At 42.2% G+C, this 23,150-nt stretch overlaps 1 protein-coding gene across 1 annotated transcript in view; it reads left to right on the forward strand.

Moving 5' to 3' along the window:
* Positions 1-23,150, forward strand: part of LOC124033930 (leucine zipper protein 2-like) — a 204,343-nt gene that overhangs the window by 166,969 nt on the left and 14,224 nt on the right. The window contains exons 9-11 of the mRNA XM_046346413.1: positions 15,118-15,192; positions 16,674-16,841; positions 20,334-20,441. Of these exons, the coding sequence (XP_046202369.1) occupies positions 15,118-15,192; positions 16,674-16,841; positions 20,334-20,441 (351 nt within the window). The remainder of the gene's footprint in view (positions 1-15,117; positions 15,193-16,673; positions 16,842-20,333; positions 20,442-23,150) is intronic.

A 23,150-nucleotide genomic window follows, 5' to 3' on the forward strand; every position in this document is an offset into this window, starting at 1 on the left:
CAGCAAGGAAGAAGCCACTGCTCCAAAACCGCCACAGAAAAGCCAGACTACGGTTTGCAACTGCACATGGGGACAAAGATTGTACTTTTTGGAGAAATGTCCTCTGGTCTGATGAAACAAAAATAACGCCCAATTTTTCAGTTTTTGATTTGTTAAAAAAGTTTAAAATATCCAATAAATGTCGTTCCACTTCATGATTGTGTCCCACTTGTTGTTGATTCTTCACAAAAAAATATAGTTTTATATGTTAATGTTTGAAGCCTGAAATGTGGCAAAAGGTCGCAAAGTTCAAGGGGGCCGAATACTTCCGCAAGGCACTGTATGTTCCCAAAACTTAAAAACTTTCCAGTTTTGCGGATGATTCTACAATGTCTTTTTTTTAGGGTGCAAAAACATTCACCTGGTGTTACAATAGCATTTCCAGAACACAGTTAATCTGTTCTTTAACACTAGAACTGCTAAGGCAGTCATTTTGACTGCTCATTAATGCAAAATAATTATTAATCTTCCATTACATCATTACATCCTTTCTTGACATTTCCTAAATAAGTATATTTAACACACTGTAGGTGTAAGAATCTTACTATCACAAACAGAACTGGAGTTATAACCTTCAGGAGGGCATGTTCTTTTTAAAATTGTTTTCCTCCGTTGCTAATTCTCCTCCCGACAGTTGAAAGTGCAGTTCCCAGCTGATAATCACCCTGATACTTGCCTCGAAACTGAACCTAAAACAAAACCAATTTTACACACACTGCACACTGAGTATTACAAAACATTAATACAGAAATATTTACAGAAGTATTCACTCCCCTTTGCTGTGACACTCCAAATTGAGCTCGGATGCATCCAATTTCCTTTGATCATCCTTGAGATGTTACCACAACTTGATTGGAGTCCACCTGTCTACATGATTTAGAAAGAAACACCTGTCTATATAAGGCCCAGACGGAAGTCACTCCCAGACGGAAGTCACTCCTGAGAAAAAGGCAAATGACAGCACGTCTGGAGTTTGCAAAAAGGCACGTGAAAGTCTCTGAGAGCATAAGGCAAAAGATTCTGTGGTCTGATGAGACAAAATATGAGCTCTTTGGCCTGAATGCAAAGCGCTATGTCTGGAGAAACCTAGGCACAGCTCATCACCCATCTAACACCATCCCTACTGTGAAGCATGGTGGTGGCTAGGGCTGTTGGGGTCACCGTATTACCGCCACACCAGCAGTCATGAGTCATGACTGCAGTAAAATTCCACATGACCGTTGACAACGGTAATCTCCTCTTATGCACTCTGGACATGCTTTGGTAGTACCCAACTCACTAACGATCATCAGGTCGCTAATGGCTTGATACTCTGGGATCTATTGTCCCTCTAACCACTCTGACCAATGAAAATGCAGTCAAAAATCACATCAAATACTTATCATCAAAACAGTATGTGCTTTTAAAACTCACTTCACTTTGATGAATTTGAAGAAAGAAGTTCAATAACAGTGGAAAACATTGTTGTGGATGTTGTTTCAAAGCCTATCGAAATGGACAGCGCTTTATAAGGTGATGATTAATTCAAAACCCTTGTGCATACATAGGCCTATATATGAGCCCAAGCCCGATGATGGTGTCTTTATATAATACATAGCCTACTTATATTACGCATGGCAGAATTATTATTTGTTTTAACTGATTGAGGATGTCTTTGTTACATAATTGATCTAGACTATATTCCAAAATTAAACATATTCTAGGAATCAACTTTGAGTGCTGACTGTATTATTAGGCATACTTATGGACTGGTTACCTTATGCTATGCTCCAAGCGTTCTATGAGTCTGGGTTCTATCCATGAGTCTGGAAGAGAAGGTATAGCCTAGGCGATGCTGTTGGTTCATTGATTGTTTAGGGTGGCTTACAGAGTTAGCCTACAATTATAGTGAATTTGTATTTGATTTTGAATAACCTAGTAATAGGTCATTTTTTATATTTTCATAATTAATGGGCTGACACATTACCTTTAGCTACAGAATATCTCACCACCGTGCATTTCCATCTCTTCCCCTTTCTCCTAAATTCCTTTCCAGAGAGTGGGGCTGTCAACAGTTTAATGAAATATGTTTTGTTGTGAAAATCTGTTACTATTGATGTTCCCAAACAGATTTAACTTGGCTTCCCAAGTTAAGCCCTGGGTAGCTGCAGGAACAGGGTTGGAGAACCCATGGCATATGAGTGGCTGCATGCTCCTCAAAGTTGTTATGCAGGTGAATGAGGACCCAAAAGCGACTTTACTGAAACAGAGTTTATTCCAAGTCAAAACAGGAAAACTAAAACCCTCTAGTCAGTAGAGGGGAACAACTGGAGATGCGACCACAGACTGCAGGTCGCTTCGGGAAGGCGCAGGCCGTAGCTGATATAGACACCTGCTCACACGCAGCATCTGAAGAAGGTAAAAACACGACAGGACGGAACGAGGACAAAGAACAGCAAACAATGATCCGACAAGGACAGAAGCGAAAACAGAGAGAGAAATAGGGACTTAATCAGAGGGCAAAATAGGAAACAGGTGTGAAAGAGTAAATGAGGTAGTTAGGAGAATGAGGAACAGCTGGGAGCAGGAACGGAACGATAGAGAGAGAGAGAGAGAGAGAGGGAGAGAGGGAGGGGGAGAGAGAGGGATAGAAAGAGGGAAAGAACCTAATAAGACCAGCAGGGGGAAACGAATAGAAGGGGAAGCACAGGGACAAGACATGACAATCAATGACAAAACATGACAAAAGTGGTTGATGTGTGGAGTGAAATAATCTGAGTAGTCTATGCCATGAAAAACATACTGGCACAGAAAAGGTCTCCATTCGCTATTCAAGTGCATATGGATGACATGTCTTTTTTCCTCTGCCCCTGTTCCTGCCGATTTGATAATGGTCTATTTTGAAATCTAAACGAATTTGACATATTAGTAAAGACAAGATTAAATTGAGAACAGTCTGATGGGTGAAAATATGTATGATCACTTGATGAGGAGAACAGGGTGTGCAGTCTGAGGCAAGGAACAGAGCGCAAGCTTTGTTTGTGACTTTCTCAAATCATCCAAAGCCTTTAGTTGCATCATGCAGCCCATATATGTTTTGATATCTACGACATTCTAAAGTTTGTATCATTCACAATTAAAATTGCCAAATCATTCTAAATCTAGCGTATAGGACCTGTTTCAAATGATTACTGTTACACTCAACATAACCACTTCATATGCACACTCGCTCCAGGATGGGAAAAATATCCTTTCTATTTAAAGCACTTAAGTTCAATTATATTCTTCTTACTAAAAGATCATATAATATAAAATAATGGCATGGGACTTATACGATTATCTTGTCAAGCCTCCAGTGTGTGGCATGGCACATACCCAGATAAAATACAGTAGGCCAACTCATATTCTGTGCTTCTGAAATACAGTACCATTAAAACATTTGGACACACCTACTCATTAAAGGCTTTTTCTTTATTTTTGAGATTTTCTACATTGTAGAATAATAGTGAAGACATCAAAACTATGAAATAACACATATGGAATCATGTAGTTACCAAAAATGTGGTAAACAAATCAAAATATGTTTTATATGTGACATTCTTCAAATAGCCACCCTTTGCCTTGATGACAGCTTTGCACACTCTTGGCATTCTCTCAACCAGCCTCACCTGGGATGCTTTTCCAACAGTCTTGAAGGAGTTCCCACATATGCTGAGCACTTGTTGGCTGCTTTTCTTTCACTCTGTGGTCCAACTCATGCCAAACCATCTCAATTTGGTTGAGGTCAAGTGATTGTGGAGACCAGGTCATCTGATGCAGCACTCCATCACTCTCCTTCATGGTCAAATAGCTCTTACACATCCTGGAGTTGTGTTGTGTCATTGTCCTGTTGAAAAACAAATGATAGTCTGATAAAGCGCTAATCAGATGGGATGGTGTATGCAGCAGAATGCTGTGGTAGCCATGCTGGCTAAGTGTGCCTTGAATTCTAAATAAATCACAGACAGTATCACCAGTAAAGCACCCCCACGCCATCACACCTCCTCCTCCATGCTTCACGGTGAGAACCACTCATGGAGATCATACATTTAGGGGGACTCGGATGACTATTCGGGCAAAGTGACCTACAGTTGAAGTCGGAAGTTTACATACACTTAGTCATTAAAACTTGTTTTTCAACCACTCCACAAATTTCTTGTTAAAAAATACATCCCTCCCTACCTTTTAGGCTTACCCAGTATTGAATACTTGACTTGATAATCTCCGAATGTCATGAAACTTTTTGGGCCGCTGTACAGTTTGGATTGATTGAGTGATAGCATTTTATTAACTGATAAATAAGTCGGAAGTTTACATACACTTAGGTTGGAGTCATTAAAACTAGTTTTTCAACCACTCCACAAATTTCTTGTTAACAAACTATAGTTTTGGCAAGTCAGTTAGGACATCTACTTTGTGCATGACAAGTAATTTGTCCAACAATTGTTTACAGGCATATTATTTCACTTATCATTCACTGTATCAAAATTCCAGTGGGTCAGAAGTTTACATACAATAAGTTGACTGTGCCTTTAAACAGCTTGGAAAATTCCAGAAAACGTCATCATGGCTTTAGAAGCTTCAGATAGGCTAATTGACATCATTTGAGTCAATTGGAGGTATACCTGTGGATATATTTCAAGGCTTACCTTCAAACTCAGTGCCTCTTTGCTAGACATCATGGGAAAATCGAAAAAAATCAGCCAAGACCTCAGAAAAAAAATTGTAGACACCCACAAGTCTGATTGATCCTTAGGGGGCAATTTCCAAATGCCTGAAGGTACCACACTCATCTGTAAAAACAATAGTATGCAAGTATATACACCATGGGATCACGCAGCCGTCATACCTCTCAGGAAGGAGACGCGTTCTGTCTCCTAGAGATGAACGTACTTTGGTGCGAAAAGTGAAAATTATTCAGAAAGCAACAGCAAAGGACCTTGTTAAGATGCTGGAGGAAAGAGATACAAAAGTATCTATATCCACAGTAAAATGAGTCCTATATCGACATAACCTGAAAGGCCACTGAGCAAGGAAGAAGCCACTACCCCAAAACCGCCACAAAAAAGCCAGACTACGGTTTGCACATGGGGACAAAGATGGTACTTTTTGGAGAAATGTCCTCTAGTCTGAGGAAACAAAAATAGAACTGTTTGGCCATAATGACCATTGTTTTGTTTGGAGGAAAAAAGGGGGAGGCTTGCAAGCCGAAGAACACCATCCCAACCATGAAGCACGGGGGTGGCAGCATCATGCTGTGGGGGTGCTTTCCTGCAGGAGGGACTGGTGCCATTCACAAAATATATGGCGTCATGAGGGAGGAAAATATGTAGATATATTGAAGCAACATCTCAAGACATCAGTCAGGATGTTAAAGCTTGGTCGCAAATGGGTATTTCAAATGGACAATGACAACGAGCATACTTCCAAAGTTGTGGCAAAATGGCTTAAGGACAAAGTCAAGGTTCTCTGCTATTATTCTGACATTTCACATTCTTAAAATAAAGTGGTGATCCTAACTGCCCTAAGACGGGGAATTTTTACTCGGATTAAATGGCAGGAAATGTGAAAAACTGAGTTTAAATGTATTTGGCTAAGGTGTACGTAAAATTCCGACTTCAACTGTATACATGTTGAGTTGTGTATATTAAAGATGTCACAAAGGGAGAATCTTCTACATGCCACAACTGAGTGTATTATAGAGAGCTATAAGGTCATGGCTTCCCTGCCAGGATTAGAAGAGTGTGCATATTTATCTAGGCATTAAAATAAAAGTTACAGTATATCCAGGCAGAAAAAAACCTGGCATCTTCAGAACACACTATTTTAATTTGATGATACCTGCAGGGTTTCTGTAAGGGCACAAGGCGAGACCCAGATGCAGACACAGGAGGCAGATGGTTATAGTCCAAGATGTTTATTAGAGAATGGTCGTGGACAGGCAAAAGGTCAAAACCAGTTCAGAGTTCCAGAGGTACAGAATGGCAGGCAGGCTCAAGGTTATGGCAGGCAGGAATGGAGTCCAGAAAAACAAGCAAAGGTCAAAACCGGGAGGACTAGTAAAAGATAATCGAAAAGCAGGCGCATGGCGGAAAACACACTGGTTGACTGGAACATATAAGACGAACTGGCACAGAGAGACAGGAAACACAGTGATAAATGCACTGGGGAAATTAAGTGACACCTGGAGACGATGGAGACAATCACAAGGACAGGTGAAACAGATCAGGGCGTGACAGGTTTCAATGGGAGAGCCTTCCCAGCAAACCAAAATTGGTTCTGTGAAAGTTCCCAGAACATACTTTAGGTCGTGTTTCTTGGCCCAAGCAAGTCTCTTCTTATTGGTATCCTTTAGTAGTGATGTCTTTGCAGCATATTGACCATGAAGGTCTGATTCACACAGTCTCCTCTGAACAGTTGATGGTGAGATGTGTCTGTTACTTGAACTTTGTGAAGCATTTATTTTGGGCTGCAATTTCTGGTAACTATAATGAACTGGGTCTTCCATTTCTGTGGTGGTCCTCATGAGAGCCAGTTTCATCATCAGCTCTTGATGGTTTTTGTGACTGCACTTGAAGTAACTTTCAAAGTTTTAGAATTTTTTTAAATGAACTGAACTTCATGTCTTAAAGTAATGTTGGACTCTTTGCTTATTTGATCTGTTCTTGCCATAACATGGACTTAGTCTTTTACCAAATAGGGTAATCTTCCGTGTAACCCTCTACCTTGTCCCAACACAACTGTTTGGCTCAAACGCATAAAGAGAGAAATAAATGCCACAAATGAACTTATCTAGGCACACCTGTTAATTGAAATGCATTCCATGATGCTGGTTGAGAGAATGCCAAGAGTGTGCAAAGCTGTCAAGGCAAAGCGTGGCTATTTGAAGAATCTCGACTATAAAATATTTTTTTATTTTTTTAAACACTTTTTTGGTTACTACAGTACATTATTCCAAATGTGTTAACTTGTTATGGCTGCCATCCCGATATCGGGATAGGTGTCATCAACAACCGCTGAATAGCATAGTGCTACATACAATAAATATTACTATTCACAAGTGCAATATAGGAAAACACAGTTTAGCCTTTTGTTAATGTAATGGTTTTCTTCTGGGGAAAGAGAGGCAGACCAAAATGCAGCGTGGTTAGTTTTGTGCATCTTTAGTAAAGATGAAAGTACAACAAGCTACAAAAACAAGAAACGTGACAAAACCAAAACAGTCCTATCTGGTGCAAACACAGAGACAGGAACAATCACCCACAAAACTCAACACAAAACAGGCTACCTAAATATAGTTCCCAATCAGAGACAATGACTAGCACCTGCCTCTGATTGAGAACCACATCAGGCCAAACATAGAAATAGACAAACCAGACACACAACATAGAATGCCCACCCAGCTCACGTCCTGACCAACACTAAAACAAGGAAAACACACACGAACGATGGTCAGAACGTGACAGTAGTACCCCCCCCCCCCAAGGTGCGGACTCCGAACGCACAACCTAAACCTATAGGGGAGGGTCTGGGTGGGCATCTGTCCGAGGTGGCAGCTCTGGCGCTGGACGTGGACCCCACTCCATAATTGTCTTAGTCCACCTCCTTAGCATCCCTTAAGTGGCGACCCTCACTGCTAACCTTGGCCTAGGAACCCTAACAACGGGCCCCAATGGACTGAAGGGCAGCTCCGGACTGAGGTGCAGCTCGGGACTGAGGGGAAGCTCAGGACTAAGGGGAAGCTCAGGAAGGTTGATGAATCTAGCAGATCCTGGCTGGCTTGTGTTTCTGGCAGATCCTGGCTGACTGGCGGTTCCGGCAGATCCTGGCTGAATGGCGGATCCTGGCTGAATGGCGGGTCCTGGCAGACTGGAGGATCCGGAAGATCCTGGCGGCTCTGGCGGAGCTGGGCAGGCGGGCGGCTCAGGCGCCTGGGCAGGCGGGCGGCTGGACTGGGGGCTCAGGCTGCGCTGGGCCTCTGGACTGGGGGCTCTGGCGCGCTCTGGACTGGGGGAAGGCTCTGGCAGTGCTGGACTGGACTGCGCGCCTCTGGAATGAGGGGCTCTGGCGCCTCTGGAATGACTCTGGTAGAGGAGGAAGGCTCTGGCGCCTCTGGACTGGGGGCCGGACAGGCGGGAGCACCTGTGTTGATGGGACGGAGAGACAGCCTGGTGCGGGGTGCCGGCACTGGTGGTACCGGGCTGGGGACACACACCTCAGGACAAATCACTTGCATACTACGCCAAATCAACTGCTCTCGCTCTTCACACTCCCCCAATTCTATTAACACCTCCTCGAGTGTCTCCTCATCTCCCATCCGTTCACTCTCCTCCATTCTGTCCAATAACTCCTCGACCCTCTCAGACTCAGCCCTCAGCTTCGCCGATAGCTCCGATAACATCCATGGCTCCTTACAGTAAACAGGGGGAGTTGGCTCAGGTCTGGCTCTTGACTCTGCCACACTCTCCCTGTGCCCCCCCCCATAGATTTTTGAGGGTGCCTCTCGGGCTTCCAGCCGCTCTGCCGTGCTAGCTCCTCATAATGCCGCCTCTCTGCCTTCGCTGCCTCCAGCTGGGCTTTGGGGCGGCAATATTCCCCTGGCTCTGCCCAGGGTCCTTTTCCGTCAAGGATCTCCTCCCAAGTCCACTTCTCCAAATAGTGCAGCCTCTCCCACTGCTGCTGCTGCTGCTGCCTCTGTTGCTTATCATGCTGCTGCCTTTGCTGCTGCTGCTGTTGCTCCTGCTGCACCTGTCGCTTCTCCTGCTGCTGCTGTTGCTGCTGCCTCTGTTTACCACGCCGCTTGGTCCTTGGTTGGTGGGTGATTCTGTAATGGTTTTCTTCTGGGGAAAGAGAGGCGGACCAAAATGCAGCGTGGTTAGTTTTGAGCATCTTTAATAAAGATGAAAGTACAACAAGCTACAAAACAAGAAACGTGACAAAACCAAAACAGTCCTATATGGTGCAAACACAGAGACAGGAACAATCACCCACAAACCCCAACACAAAACAGGCTACCTAAATATGGTTCCCAATCAGAGACAATGACTAGCACCTGCCTCTGATTGAGAACCATATCAGGCCAAACATAGAAATAGACAAACCAGACACACAACATAGAATGCCCACCCAGCTCACGTCCTGACCAACACTAAAACAAGGAAAACACACATGAACGATGGTCAGAACGTGACAGTTTATCCACCTGTCATGTCAGATTTTGAAATTATGCTTTACAGCGAAAGTAATCCAAGCATTTGTGTAAGTTTATCAATTGCACGATAAAACATTAAGTACATCAGAAAAGCAATCAAATTAATAGTTTACCTTTGATGATCTTCGGATGTTTTCACTCACGAGACTCCCAGTTACACAACAAATGTTCCTTTTGTTCCATAAAGATTATTTTTAGATCCAAAATACCTTCATTTGATTGCCACGTTATGTTCAGAAATCCACAGGAAAGAGCGGTCACGACAACGCAGACGAAAATCCCAAATAGTTTCCATAATGTCCACAGAAACATGTCAAATGTTTTTTATAATCAATCCTCAGGTTATTTTAAAAATATATAATCGATAATATATCAACCGCAAATGTCTTTCACAGTAGGAGAGGGGAAAACAATGGCTGTCCAAATTCTGTTGCGCGAGCAAAACTCATGTGACCACTTGACGCGAAGTTATCGTGCTGTATCATTTTTCAAAATAAAAGCCTGAAACTATGTCTGAAGACTGTTGACACCTTGAGGAAGCGATAGGAAAAGGAATCTGGTTCATATCCCTTTAAATCCAGCAAAGGGAGGCTATGGAACATGGAGTTTTCAAAATAGAAGCCACTTCTTGTTTTGATTTTCCTCTGGGTTTCGCCTGCGATATCAGTTCTGTTATACTCACAGACAATATTTTGACAGTTTTCGAAACTTTAGACTGTTTTCTATCCAATACTAATAATAATATGCATATATTAGCAACTGAGACTGGGGAGCTGGCCGTTTACAATGGGCACCTTTTCATCCAAGCTACTCAATACTGCCCCTGCAGCCATAAAAAGTGAATTCATAGTTTCAATGTCTTCACTGTTATTCTACAATGTGAAAAATAAAGAAAAACCCATGAATGAGTAGGTGTTCTAAAACTTTAGACTGGTAATGTATATTGACATTTTCAAATTGCGTCTGTATTAGCCCACATAAAAAGAAAACAGCCTTCATTGTATCTACAGCTGATATGTTTACAGCATTACAATAACCCCACGTGTTATTTAACTGTAGGCTACATACAATTGCTGAAAGAACCATTACCAGCATCTCATGTATGTTTGTGGTGATGTGTTCAGAACCCCATTTCTTCCCTGGCTGAATATTGACCAGCGATGTTTAATAATAATAAGACAGTCCATTTGAAATGAGAGCTTTTAGAATTCCTCTATATGTTCTGTCCAATTACCTTGAAAAGGACCGCTTTGAACCATTTGTAAGCACTTCTGTATCCACTTTCTCCTCTATCTTCTTCAGAGCAATTTAGTGTAGGGAGCAATGAATACCTCTGCCTTTTCAATCGTCATTTGATATGGGGAAATTATATATTAGCCTTTATACCTGTGATTAAAGAACTGCTTCGGAAAGTTTTATTACTTTGGCTTCCCTCTCAAACACAGTCGGACAGCTACAAATGGCTTTGTGTGATAGTCTCATTTCCCCATAATATAGAAATACCTCAGCGGAGTAAATTGATTCCTTGGTTTCCGTGCAAACGGTTCGTTCTGAGTTACAGTTCCGTCCATGACTGTGCTCTGCAAGCAGCCCACTGCAATAACAAAACAAAACTACTGCAATGCCTCGTTCAAAAGACTGACTTGCTACATCTCAGTGATGCCTTCGATGGCACAGCAGTTAATGACCTTGCTCGCTCACTGACACCTGGAAACAACTTGACAATAGTACAGCCACATAGAGATTATATTTTATACCAAAATGTATTTAACCAATAGTTTTTCTGTTGACGGATGCTGGACAACAGAGATGATTGCCTGTCAAACAAAAACAGCCAAGATGTCTGCCTTTGTACGTTTGCAACTTGCACTAAAAAAAATTGAGTTGAGTTGAGATTTTGACTAACAAAATCGGACAATGAGGAATGCGTATGTGTTTCTTATACGTCTCAGTGAGTGTACTTCCTCTGTTTTTTTTTACCATGTGAAGACAAATAAAAAAAATAGGACTATTTCTTCTATTTGATCGGATAAATTTGCATTTGAGTATTTCACTTTTACACAATGTTGCTAATGCAACACCCAACATGTAAATGTACTACAAAGGAGGGTGTAAACCAACCTTGTCACATAATCAACACAGGTGCATTCCTATTCAAATGAAACCAGCCACGATGACAGTTCAAAGCGCCTTTACAATGACAATGACAGTTGAAACATGAAATCAGGTGTAAGCATCCTTGTATGATCTAGGCAAGAGCAGGAAACTACAGGATACATTCAGACACTAGACAACTCAGAAAGGTTACACACTCTTAGAAGAAAAAGGTGCTATATGGGACTTTAAAGTTTAAAAAACATTTTTGGTCCCAGGTAGAACTCTTTTGGTTTCCATGTAGAACCTTTTCCACAGAGAGTTAGAATCCAAAAGGGTTCTACTTGAATCCAAAAAGGGTTAGACATGGAAGATGGGTTAAATGGAATAGTAACTGAACTGTACAATAACTGTAGGCCAACCTCTCACATGTAGCCAAATATAAAATTAACCTGTGCAAAATTAACTATTTCTTGCAAATGTTAATTTTGTCTCGAGAACAGGAGTGGAGACATATTTAATAAAATCGATTACAACAGGTGTAGGTAGACCTAACCGTGAAATGCTTACAAGCCCTTGACCAACAATACAGTTTTAAGAAAATAGAGTTAAGAAAATATTAACGAAATAAACTGAAGTTAAAAAAAAGGAAAACAATAAAATAACAATAACGAGTCTATATACAGGGGATACCGTTACTGAGTTAATGTGCAGGGGTACAGGTTAGTCGAGGTAATTAACGTAAGTTTTACATGCAGGTAGGGGTAAAGATTATAAACAGTGAGTAGCAGCAGTGTAAAAACAAAGGGGGGGGAGTCAATGCAAATAGTCCGGGTGGCCTTTTGATGAATTAATCAGCAGTCTTATGGATTGGGGGTAGAATCGGAGCCTTTTGGACCTCGACTTGGCGCTCCGGTACCGCTTGCTGTGCGGTAGCAGAGAGAACGGTCTATGACTTGTGTGACTGGAGTCTTTGACAATTTTTGTGGCCTTCCTCTGACACCGCCTAGTATAGAGATTTGCCCTTTTCGCTCCAAAGTACGTTCATCTCTAGGAGACAGAATGAGTCTCCTTCCTGAGCGGCATGACGACTGCGTGGTCCCATGGTGTTAATACTTGCTTACTATTGTTTGTACCGATGAACATGGTACCTTCAGTTTTTGGAAATTGCTCCCAAGGATGAACCAGACTTGTGGAGGACTACAATTTTTTTCTGAGGTCTTGGCTAATTTCTTTGGATTTTCCCATGATGTCAAGCAAAGAGGCACTGAGTTTGAAGGTAGGCCTTGAAATACATCCACAGGTACACCTCCAATTGACTCAAATTATGTCAATTAGCCTATCAGACGCGGCTAAACCCATGACACAATTTTCTGGAATTTTCCAAGCTGTTTAAAGGCACAGTCAACTTAGTGTATGTAAACTTCTGACCCACTGGAATTGTGATACAGTGAATTATAAGTTAAATAATCTGTCTGTAAACAATTGTTGGAAAAGTTACTTGTGTCAAACACAAAGTAGATGTCCTAAACAACTTTACAAAACTATAGTTTGTTTACAAGACATTTGTGGAGTGGTTGAAAAACGAGTTTTAATGACTCCAACCTAAGTGTATGTAAACAGCTGGCGTTTACATACAGCTGTAAGGAGAGATAAGTAAGAGAAGGCCACTGGCCATTCAATTTAATGTTTCAACCATGCAAATGTCTCTCCAACTTTGACATGCCTTCAGAATTCAACATCCAGTCTTACAGTTGTTGTCAGTATAGGATCATCATGGCAAAAACTAAGACTGGCCAGTAGGTTCTACCCCTTGACCCCATCCACAATGAACATTTTAATTATATTTTCTGGGGAATGATTAAGTCTTACAGAAATAAACAATTGCACAAATCTGCCCAAACCAGCTTCTATCCTTTCACTCTCTTTTTTAAACAGAGGCACACACACGACCTGGATGGCAGGAAGCTTGGCCCCAGTGATGTACTGGGCCGTACGCACTACCCTCTGTAGTGCCTTACGGTCCAATGCTGAGCAGTTGACATACCAGGCGACCGGTCAGGATGTTCTCGATGGTGCAGCTGTAGAACTTTTTGAGGATCTGGGGACCCATGCCAAATCTTTCAGTCTCCTGAGGGGAAGGAGGAGGGGAAGATACATCACATAACATCCAAGACAAACTGCAATCTTATCAGAAACACTTTGGATCGTTTTCACAGCCTTCATTTCCTTAAAATCAGTTAAACCGATGTCCTTTAGCATGGGAATATTCAGTCCCCTGTTCTATGATTTTCTCCCTGGTCCCTAAACGTTGAGTAATAAGTAGCCTCCCAAATCTCTGAAATGATAAGCAGAAACATATCTATGTAGACTTTTTTTTAAATCCTGCACCCCTATGAAAAAATCTTTATGCCGTCCCTGGACATATTTTAGTACATTTTCGGTTGTAGTCTGATGTAACATGTATATTATGTACACCAAGCAACAAGCCAGAATACACTCCACATCGCCATAATAGCCATAGGTCTTACGTGAACAGACACCCCCACATATAGTCTCCTACACATATTCATGGGCAAACATTTAGACCTAAGCTTTTTCCATGGGTCTTGACACTGTTCATGCCAGAAGACGTTGACCTTGTAATTTGCGAACGTATGCCTGTACAGTAGATCATTCAGAGAGCCCTATAAAAAGCGCACCATAAACTTTCACAATGTGAAGTCCATCACCCGGGCCGTTTTACACACCCTCTCTGTAAATCCCCTCCTATTAAGCGTGTCCTCCCACCCTGATGAGTTCCTCAGTATTGTAATGAGTCCGTCTAGAATCGCGAGTCAATTCATTTGAACTCAGTCAATTCACATAATGTCTCAGCTTACATTTGTTCACAGGGCGAATAAAAACAAGCCTTTTTGAAATGTCCAATTTATGGATGGAATTTTAATTGAGTTGAGATAGAGTTGACCTCATCCAGCTCTCGAGCACGCTTGATGGTTTTACTGGTGCCATTTCTTTCATTGACAAGATCAAACCGTTGGTGAGGGGCCATCTTGTTTTAGTCGAGACGGTCTTGAATACATCCAGGTTTGATCCCTTTACTCCACCTTATCCTCCTATAGCATTGTAACCCTAAAGTATGCACTGGCCTACACATTGAGCTGCTTTTGAGGATAAAGTGTCTAGCAGTCTATAGCTTGGCTTACAGTTACCACATCACACAGGGATAAGTTGTGGATATGTTTTATATTTAGTTAAACGCAGAAGGGTATTGGTATTCCTAAAAGTCAGACTGTAGGCTACATCTTCAGTCTGTTGGACTCAAACTGTTGGAATACTGGAACTTGAAATTGCACAAATATTCTGCCTTTTTCATGGATTGTAAAAAAAAGATAGTTTTGTGATATATCAGTCGATTAAAGTACCATTCATTATCCCAATTCACCTTATTGCTCAAACAGTTTGGTATGTACTGCAATTGAGCCATGTGCAATAAAATCTTCTTGATTCTGTCATGTTTTTCACGTAGGCTTTTGGGGTAATACCTTTGAGAAGAACACAATCACCCTCGATTTCAGCCAAAAGTGAAGACCCACGCAGAGCAAGTCTTACACTTAGCCTTAGTAAGCGCCTCTGACTGAAGTGACCGCCTAATCTATATTCAGTAGTCAAGACACGGTAGGTTAGGACAGTGCTGTGTTTGCAAGAGTACAACAGTTCAATTGTTTCAGCTCAAGTATCTCGTCTTTCCACAGGGACAGCAGCTAATGGATCTGGAGCACAAGTTGACCATTGCCAAAGAAGAGTTGGAAAAGGCCGCACTGGACAAGGTGGATGTCATTCAACTTTTACTTCATCGTAATCCATCACTTCTTAGACTTCTTTCACTTTGATATGTTGCCGTTTCTTGTTTGTATTGTTGTTTCTCCTCTTCATTTCTCCTCGGGGGTAATGTTCTCGGTCTGACCTGTTGAAGTGCTTTGCGATGGCAAACAATTTTGAGAGGTGCTTTTATGTATTTATTGCATTTTATTTATTTATTTACCCCACTTTTCTCCCCAATTTTGCGATATCCAATTGGTAGTTAGTCTTGTCTCATTGCTGCAACTCCCGCACGGACTCGGGAGAGGCGAAGGTCGAGAGCCGTGCGTCCTCCGAAACACAACCCAGCCGAGCCGCACTGCTTCTTGCCACAATGCCCACTTAACCCGGAAGCCAGCCGCACCAATGTGTCTGAGGATACACGGTACACTTCTGGCGACCGAGTCAGCGTGCACTGCGCCGGCCCGCCACAGGAGTCGATGGCACAAGGACATCCCTGCCAGCCAAACCCTCCCCATAACCTGGATGACACAGAACCAATTGTACGCTGCCCCATGGGTCTCTCTAGTGGCACAGCTAGCACTTCGATGCTGTGCCTTAGACCAGGGAGAGTACACTTATGCCCTACAGTTTTCTCGGCTTTATTTATATTTATGGATGCTTCAGAGAAGGAGCTTCATTGTGCCATTCTACAGTAGGTGTAGGGATGGATGCATAATTGTGGAATGGCTGGTGACCAAAAGGCTCCTGAACAGCCTCTACTCCCAAGTCTTAAGACTGCTGAACAGTTAATCAAATGGCTACCTGGACAATGTTTCTATTCATCCCCTTTATTATTGCACTGACTCTCTTGCACTGGCTCTATGCACACTCACTAGACTCTACTCACACATACTGCACTGACACTCCAAACGCACACCACATACGCTAACACACACATGCTTATTGAAGCCAGACACTCACACATAGACACACTTACCCACTCTTCACATACGCCACTGCTACTCTGTTTAGGATCGATCCTGTTTGTCTAGTCACTTTTACCCCTACCTACATATACACACTGTATAACCTCAATTACCTCAACTAACCCCGCACCCCTGCACATTGACTCAGGGCTCATACTCCTTGTAAATGGCCTCGTTATTGTTATTTTATTGTGTTACTATTTCCTTTTTTATTTAGCAAATATTTGTCTTGCTTTAACCACATTTTTGGGAATAAGTCAATAAGTAAGTAAACATTTCACGGTGAAGTCTTTACCTGTTGTATTCGGCGCATGTTACCAATAAAATTTGATTTGATAACGGTTACATTTTATCAGTGGGTGGACATACAATAATTGGTGTGTAATTGAGGGAATTGTCAAATGAATGTAGAAGGGGAAGCCCCAGTGATTTTTATTTACTGTTACCGTGATTTTTATTTACTGTTACCATGGATGGATGGTCAAAGACTCATATCTGCTTGCCTCTGTTGCTTGGAACAGGAGTCTCAATTGAAGGCACTGAAGGACACAGTGCACATCTGCTTCTCTGCTGTTCTGCACAACCAGCACACCAGCAGCCACAGGTTCCCCGCCACCCCCACCCACTTGTTCAGATACTCCTCACTCGTCAACAGCTCCAGAGTCACCTTTCAGCAGCCACACGCCAAGGTAATGCACATTCTGACCCCATGCAACTCCCCGCCAGTTAAGAGGAACAGCAATGGGCATAAACTTTGCAGCAGATGATCAATTTAGATTTCCGGGGTGACAATCACAGAGCCAAGTACCGATTTCTCAACCAAATGCACCTAGTGACACTCCCTGGAGAGGAGACGTTCCGAACATAATTACAACTAAAGACAATAGTCGGGGCAAATAGGATTGCAGAAGTTGCTCAAAATAATAACATGTCCAAATACAGCAGGCATTTGTGTAACTTATGTTACTCTTCACACTCTATTGCCAGGAAAATAAGACCCAATTATTTTTCACTGTAAGGGTGTGCGATCGGGCTCTTGTTTTCAATAAAAAATATATATAATTAAATGTGACACTTTCTTTTGTTGAATGTCTTTCAAAGTCCTCTTCATACAGCAGTTAACAAAAGGCCAAGGACTTTGAAATCCCCTGAGAGCAAACCAAGGGTGACAGCGGGAAGGGGAAAGTTATCTAGTGAAAACAGGATTAGAACTATGGAGGTCTAACCTGGGGAACCTCTATATGCAAGTTTTCATTAACAAAAACGGTCACTATGATAGAGTGCACAGTGAAACACCAACTAGCCACAATAACTCAAAGTTGGACATGTTGTGAGTGATTGTATAGATAAGAGCAGTAAGCATTTATTTTGCGGGCGCTATTAGTAACTAGCGTACAGGATTGACAGCTGATTTGTTATACTGACACCTGGCTGTCACTAAGATTAGTTGGGTAAGTACTGTCACAAGAGATAGGCCTAACATCCTCCACCCACCCAAAAAAGGATGATACGAAAAATAAATATGAATTGTAATGGAGTAGGTTTCTAGATCATTGGTAGCTTATCATTAGTAGCTTTCCACAGTAAATAGAAAAGTGATTTACCTTTATAAAGAATATAAATAAATAAATAAATCTCTGCCCAATCATATGTAAGCAAAGTTTGTCAGCAGCGTTGCAAAGAAGATGAACCCTTTGAGGGCATTGATTATTTTTTAAAGAAAAAAAAAGGTGTGTCTTTTTCACATGAAACCCGAAATTGAGCTCAATTCTTCTATCACATTAATCTGTTCTGAACTACACTTCATTCACTTTATTTATACACTGTGCAAAGTCATGTTGGACCTAATCACAGGTTATATCAGTCAACCACTGCAGTCATATCAAAATCAGAATATCGAAGTCAATCATAGCTGTGTTGTAGCTTCTTATCGGCCCTGATCCTAGTGAGCAATCCTGTTTCTAAGAGGCTTTTCTCCCTGATGCAGTCAGAAGTCATTCTGCCTCTCGGTGTGTTGGGTGTCAAGCTAAGAGCCTTGACATTAGCTATGTGCCACCCAGAGGACTCTGCAGCTCTTTCAGAGAACGCTCCCAATACCCCTCCACACGGAAGCATCACATAATACAAGAAATGTAATGGCCACTTTATTTCCAAAGATATAAACTATAGTCAATGTTCACAACGGCAGAAGATGACTCCATTACAGCCGATGTGAGTGAATTGTGCTGGGCCTCGTCTCATATTCCAAGCGGGGGTTGAGGGTGGGGTGTGAAGAAGGGTAGCGGGTCTGACAAAAGGAAAGACGACAGAGGGAAAACATAAGTAGAAGTGCCAGGGACCTGCTTATGCAAATCAAGATTTTACCTCTCACTTGATTAGCATCCACGTAGCTTCACTCCATCCTGTGCAGCCCCTTTGGCCATCCGCTGCTATATCCACGGATACTGTCTGCGGCGTGAATCAAAGATGGTTCTCCTCCCTGTAAAGACGACTAGTCCTCCAGATCTGTTGTCGCTGTCTGTTCAATGTGAAGGGGCCCACGTCTAAAACAAAATCACTGTCAAAGATGGCCAAAAAATGGGGACCACTGACAACCGTAACACCACCCCACATTTCGCTTGTCGATTTGCCATGCGGTGTTTCCTCCTTTTCTTGTGAGGACAACTCGAATGGACTCGATATGCTAAGGCAAGCCGGGCCTCTTACAAATGTAACCAAATGTATTCCATCAGCCCTTTCATGGCCCAGTCTCTGTTGCATATATGGTTATCTATTAGGTATTTAATAGAAATCACTAGCTACTAAACACATTCTGTTGGACATGCTGATATTTGTTAGTATGCCCGACTAGCCCGGCAGGGGCCATTATTGTCTGTGATCAAAGGGCAATTATTTTGCGCAGAAAACAATATAATGTTACATCATTGAAATGAGAAAGGTTTAAAAGCCTACCATTATTTACTCTACAGCTTCACAGAATATAACGCTTTATGCAGGCACTCTGATGCTAACGCCCTCTTGCTGTCTTTGGATTCCAAAGTGGTTAAGATCTGGGATATTTGTGTGTACCAGCTACCCTCTCAGCATTATGTTTGGTATTTGAGTTCCTAAACATAATGGGCCTTAAGCTCCACTAAACAACCATTACTAGATAAGACTCCAGTCTCTGGCTGCAGACACAATCCCCTGCCGGTGAAAGATTCATTAGTGAGAGGTTGCCGGGATCAGCAAGATCAGGGTGGAAGTCTCTTCCTATTTAACAGGCCTAGGGAGGAAGCCAAGTCTTGCGGTGGTGATAGCATGCAATTTTCATCAAAGTAATTGGAGATGATGTGTGGAATGTGGATTCTGTGGAATGCTTGGGGCAGTAATTTACTGCCGGAGGAAAAATCGGGATCTTTATTTGCTGGCTTCCTCTCTGAACATCCCTTTTGACTTTTTGATGGCTTCTCCAGATGAAATCAGTTGCAGGGGTAAACAGAGTTTATTTTTGGTATTTTTTATTTTTTACAGTGTAGAGAAGTATTGCTATGGCCAGAACACATTGGATCTCTAAAAATATGCAACATTAATTTGAATGAGTTTAAATCTCTCTCTTAACGAAGTCCATGAGATGGACAGGAATAATTCATGCAGATTGAAAGGGAAGTGTGCACGGAGTGAAGTATTCAAGAAAACTATGTCAAATGTTTTGGTTGATTTGCGTAGGATCTCTGCAATTTGCATATTTCTGTCTATTTGAAATGTTATCGTTTTTTTTGTTCATATTTCAGGTCAGATCTCTGTGCTGTGAGACCTGTTCAGAGAACAGAACCATCCGTGCATGAATTTCGAAAGACATGGCATCTCTTGTGTTCCTTGAGTAGCAGGACCGTTGGGTGCAGAAAGCCATTTCATCAGGCCCCCATAGCTTTTTGTGAAGTGAAATCATATCTAATTTTTAAAAATCTGTATTTTTCTCTATGGACAGTAGCTGTGGTAGAAGCAAAATGAAAATACACCGGGCTGTCCAGTTCAATGAAAAACAAACCGCTTTAAATCTCTTGTCATGGTCTATTTCTACAGAGCTGCACTATGTGTCATGGCTTATACAAACCTTAACCATTACCTGTCACGTTCCACCTTTCATATTTAGAATTCCGAAACAACTCCTTTTTCTCTCCCGCACTTCTTTCTCGCAGGATATCCCGAAGGTTCAGAGAATCATCATGGCCAGTAAATCGCCTGCGAACATTGGGGTAATGAGGAGAGAAAGTAATCCCGGAGTCAAGGACTGCCAGATGGAAAAGGTGAGCCTTTGGACTAATTAAATTGTAATAGCCTATTTATGACCCTCAGGCCCCAATCCAGCAGCTTCATCTGTTCATTAAATTCATTTGAATCCTTCAGTCTTTTACCCCAAAACGTCTTTCCGTTTCACAGCGTTACACCGCCACTGCGGCTAATTTCAGATCACAGGATCTGGGTCAATCAAAGACTAGTCTGTGACTAATCATATGTTGCAACAGTTTGTATCTTCCAGAAGTCAGAAATACACTGCCGGCCACTTGCACGTTTCGCTGAAGATACAAACAAACAAACAAACTCAAGCCGCTTTTATTAGACGAATGGGATCTCACGCTCTGCATTGTATGTATGGTTATGATGCCTGGACAAGGAAGCCGAATATGACTGCCCAACTCTATTGGATTGGGCGGCAGAGAAGGGACAGTTCCAGGGAGGAATGTTCTTCTTGACTTGTGGTTATCAATAACCATGACAGAAATTAGGCGGGGGGGGGGACACTAGGGAGAGACAGTGCACTGTCCAGAGGGATCCTTTCAAGACAGAAAATGACCCTCTATGGAGAAACGTGTCAAAAAGATAGTCCCGTAATGAATCCGTGCCAAAAACAATGTTCGCTCCTGTCGTGTTATTGATGATATCATTTTGGCAGCGCCGTAAAAGGGGAAATCCTGCTGCAAATAGACGTGTCCCCCAAGGACACCGTCAAGTTCTACGTGTCTTTCACTGCATGATTAGATGAGATGGAGAGAGATTAGAAATGAGTTATGACAGTTGACTACAACTGTTATAATGCGCTATAAGTATACATCAAGGCATGGTAAATGCAATCGTAAGGCATCGTGTGTGTGTGTGGGCGCACGCGCCTCATAGAAAGTGTTACCATGTGTTCTCTTACAATGTGCACATTTAGAAATTGTTTTACTGCAATCCTTAAATCTCCTCTTTATAGGCAGCTTCACCAACCACCCTTAGCACTTTTAATAGTCCTGTATCATACACAATTAATGAGCTTGGGGATTTCCAAATGGTGTTGTGAAACAACTATGATCTCTTTTTAGGATCCTTCCAGCCAGTCAAAGTTTTAGTTTAAGAACATGCATTCCAACATAGTTTAACAGCAAAAGATGCCTAGGGCAATAAACATTTTTGCACATCATGTTTATCCAAACAGACAATTAATTCACCAAATTATGTGATGATTTCAGTGAAGCGATGAGTGTTTTCCAGAGTGCTCAAAGCTCTGCACACAGGTAATGTCGTAAGATGTATTTGTACTAACCTAATCATCATCTTCAGTGGACAGTTGTGTTGGCTGGTATAGTCGGTCAGGCTAGTGTTAGAGACATATCAGATATTTGAGAATTGAAAAAAAAGACCAGAAGACTAGAATAATTGGTTCTACTGACCGGCTTCAGCCAAAATACATTTTCTGTAGGTGTTATGTTATTAGGTCTTATTTAAGGTTATTTACGGCATATGCAGTATCGACCACCTGGATTTGGTCCTACAGTGCATTCATTGACTTCTTCAACATTTTGTTATACGACAGCCTTATTCTAAAATGGATTAAAAACAAATCCCATCATGACAAAACAAAAACATGTTATTAAAAGTAATAATCTGAAATATCATATTTACATAAGTATTCAGACCATTTACTCAGTACTTTGTTGAAGCACCTTTGGCAGTGATTACAGTCTTCTTGGGTAGGACGCTACAAGCTTGGCACAACTGTATTTGGGGAGTTTCTGCCATTCTTCTCTACAGATCCTCTCAAGTTCTGTCAGGTTGGATGGGGAGCAATGCTGCACAGCTATTTTCAGGTCTCTCCAGAAATGTTAGATTGGGTTCAAGTCTGGGCTCTGGCAGGGCCACTCAAGGACATTCAGAGACTTGTCCCGAAGCCACTCCTGTGTTGTCTTGGCTGTATGCTAAGGGTCGCTGTCCTGTTGGAATGTCAACCTTCGCCCCAGTCTGAGGTCCTGAGCGCTCTCATCAAGGATCTCTCTGTACTTTCTCCCGTTCATCTTTCTCTCGATTCTGACTGGTGTGCCAGTCCCTGCCGCTGAAAAACATCCCCACAGCATGATGCTGCCAACACCATGCTTCATCGTAGGGATGGTGCCAGGTTTCCTCCAGACGTGACGCTTGCATTCAGGCCAAAGAGTTCAATCTTGGTTTCATCAGATCAGAGAATCTTGCTTTCTCATGGTCTGAGAGTCTTTAGGTGCCTTTTGGCAAACTCCAAGCGGGCTGTCATGTGCCTTTTACTGAGGAGTGGCTTCCGTCTGGCCACTCTAGTATAAAGACCTGATTGGTGGAGTGCTGCAGAGATGGTTGTCCTTCTGGAAGATTCTCCCATCTCCATAAAGGAACTCTGGAGTTCCTTCAGAGTGACCATCGGGTTCTTGGTCACCTCCCTGACCAAGGCCCTTCTCCACCAATTGCTCAGTTTGTCCAGGTGGCCAGCTCTAGAAAGAGTCTTGGTGGTTCCAAACTTCGTCCATTTAAGAATGATGGAAGCCACAGTTGATTATGAGATGGGTCTGTTACTTGAACTCTGAAGCATTTATTTGGGCTGCAATTTCTGAGGCTGGTAACTCTACTGAACTTATCTTATGCAGCAGAGGTAACTCTGGGTATTCCTTTCCTGTGGTGGCCCTCATGAGAGCCAGTTTCATTATAGCGCTTGATGGTTTTTCCGACTGCAC

The sequence above is a fragment of the Oncorhynchus gorbuscha genome, linkage group LG04, assembly GCF_021184085.1.
Source record: "Oncorhynchus gorbuscha isolate QuinsamMale2020 ecotype Even-year linkage group LG04, OgorEven_v1.0, whole genome shotgun sequence".
NCBI lineage: Eukaryota > Metazoa > Chordata > Actinopteri > Salmoniformes > Salmonidae > Oncorhynchus > Oncorhynchus gorbuscha.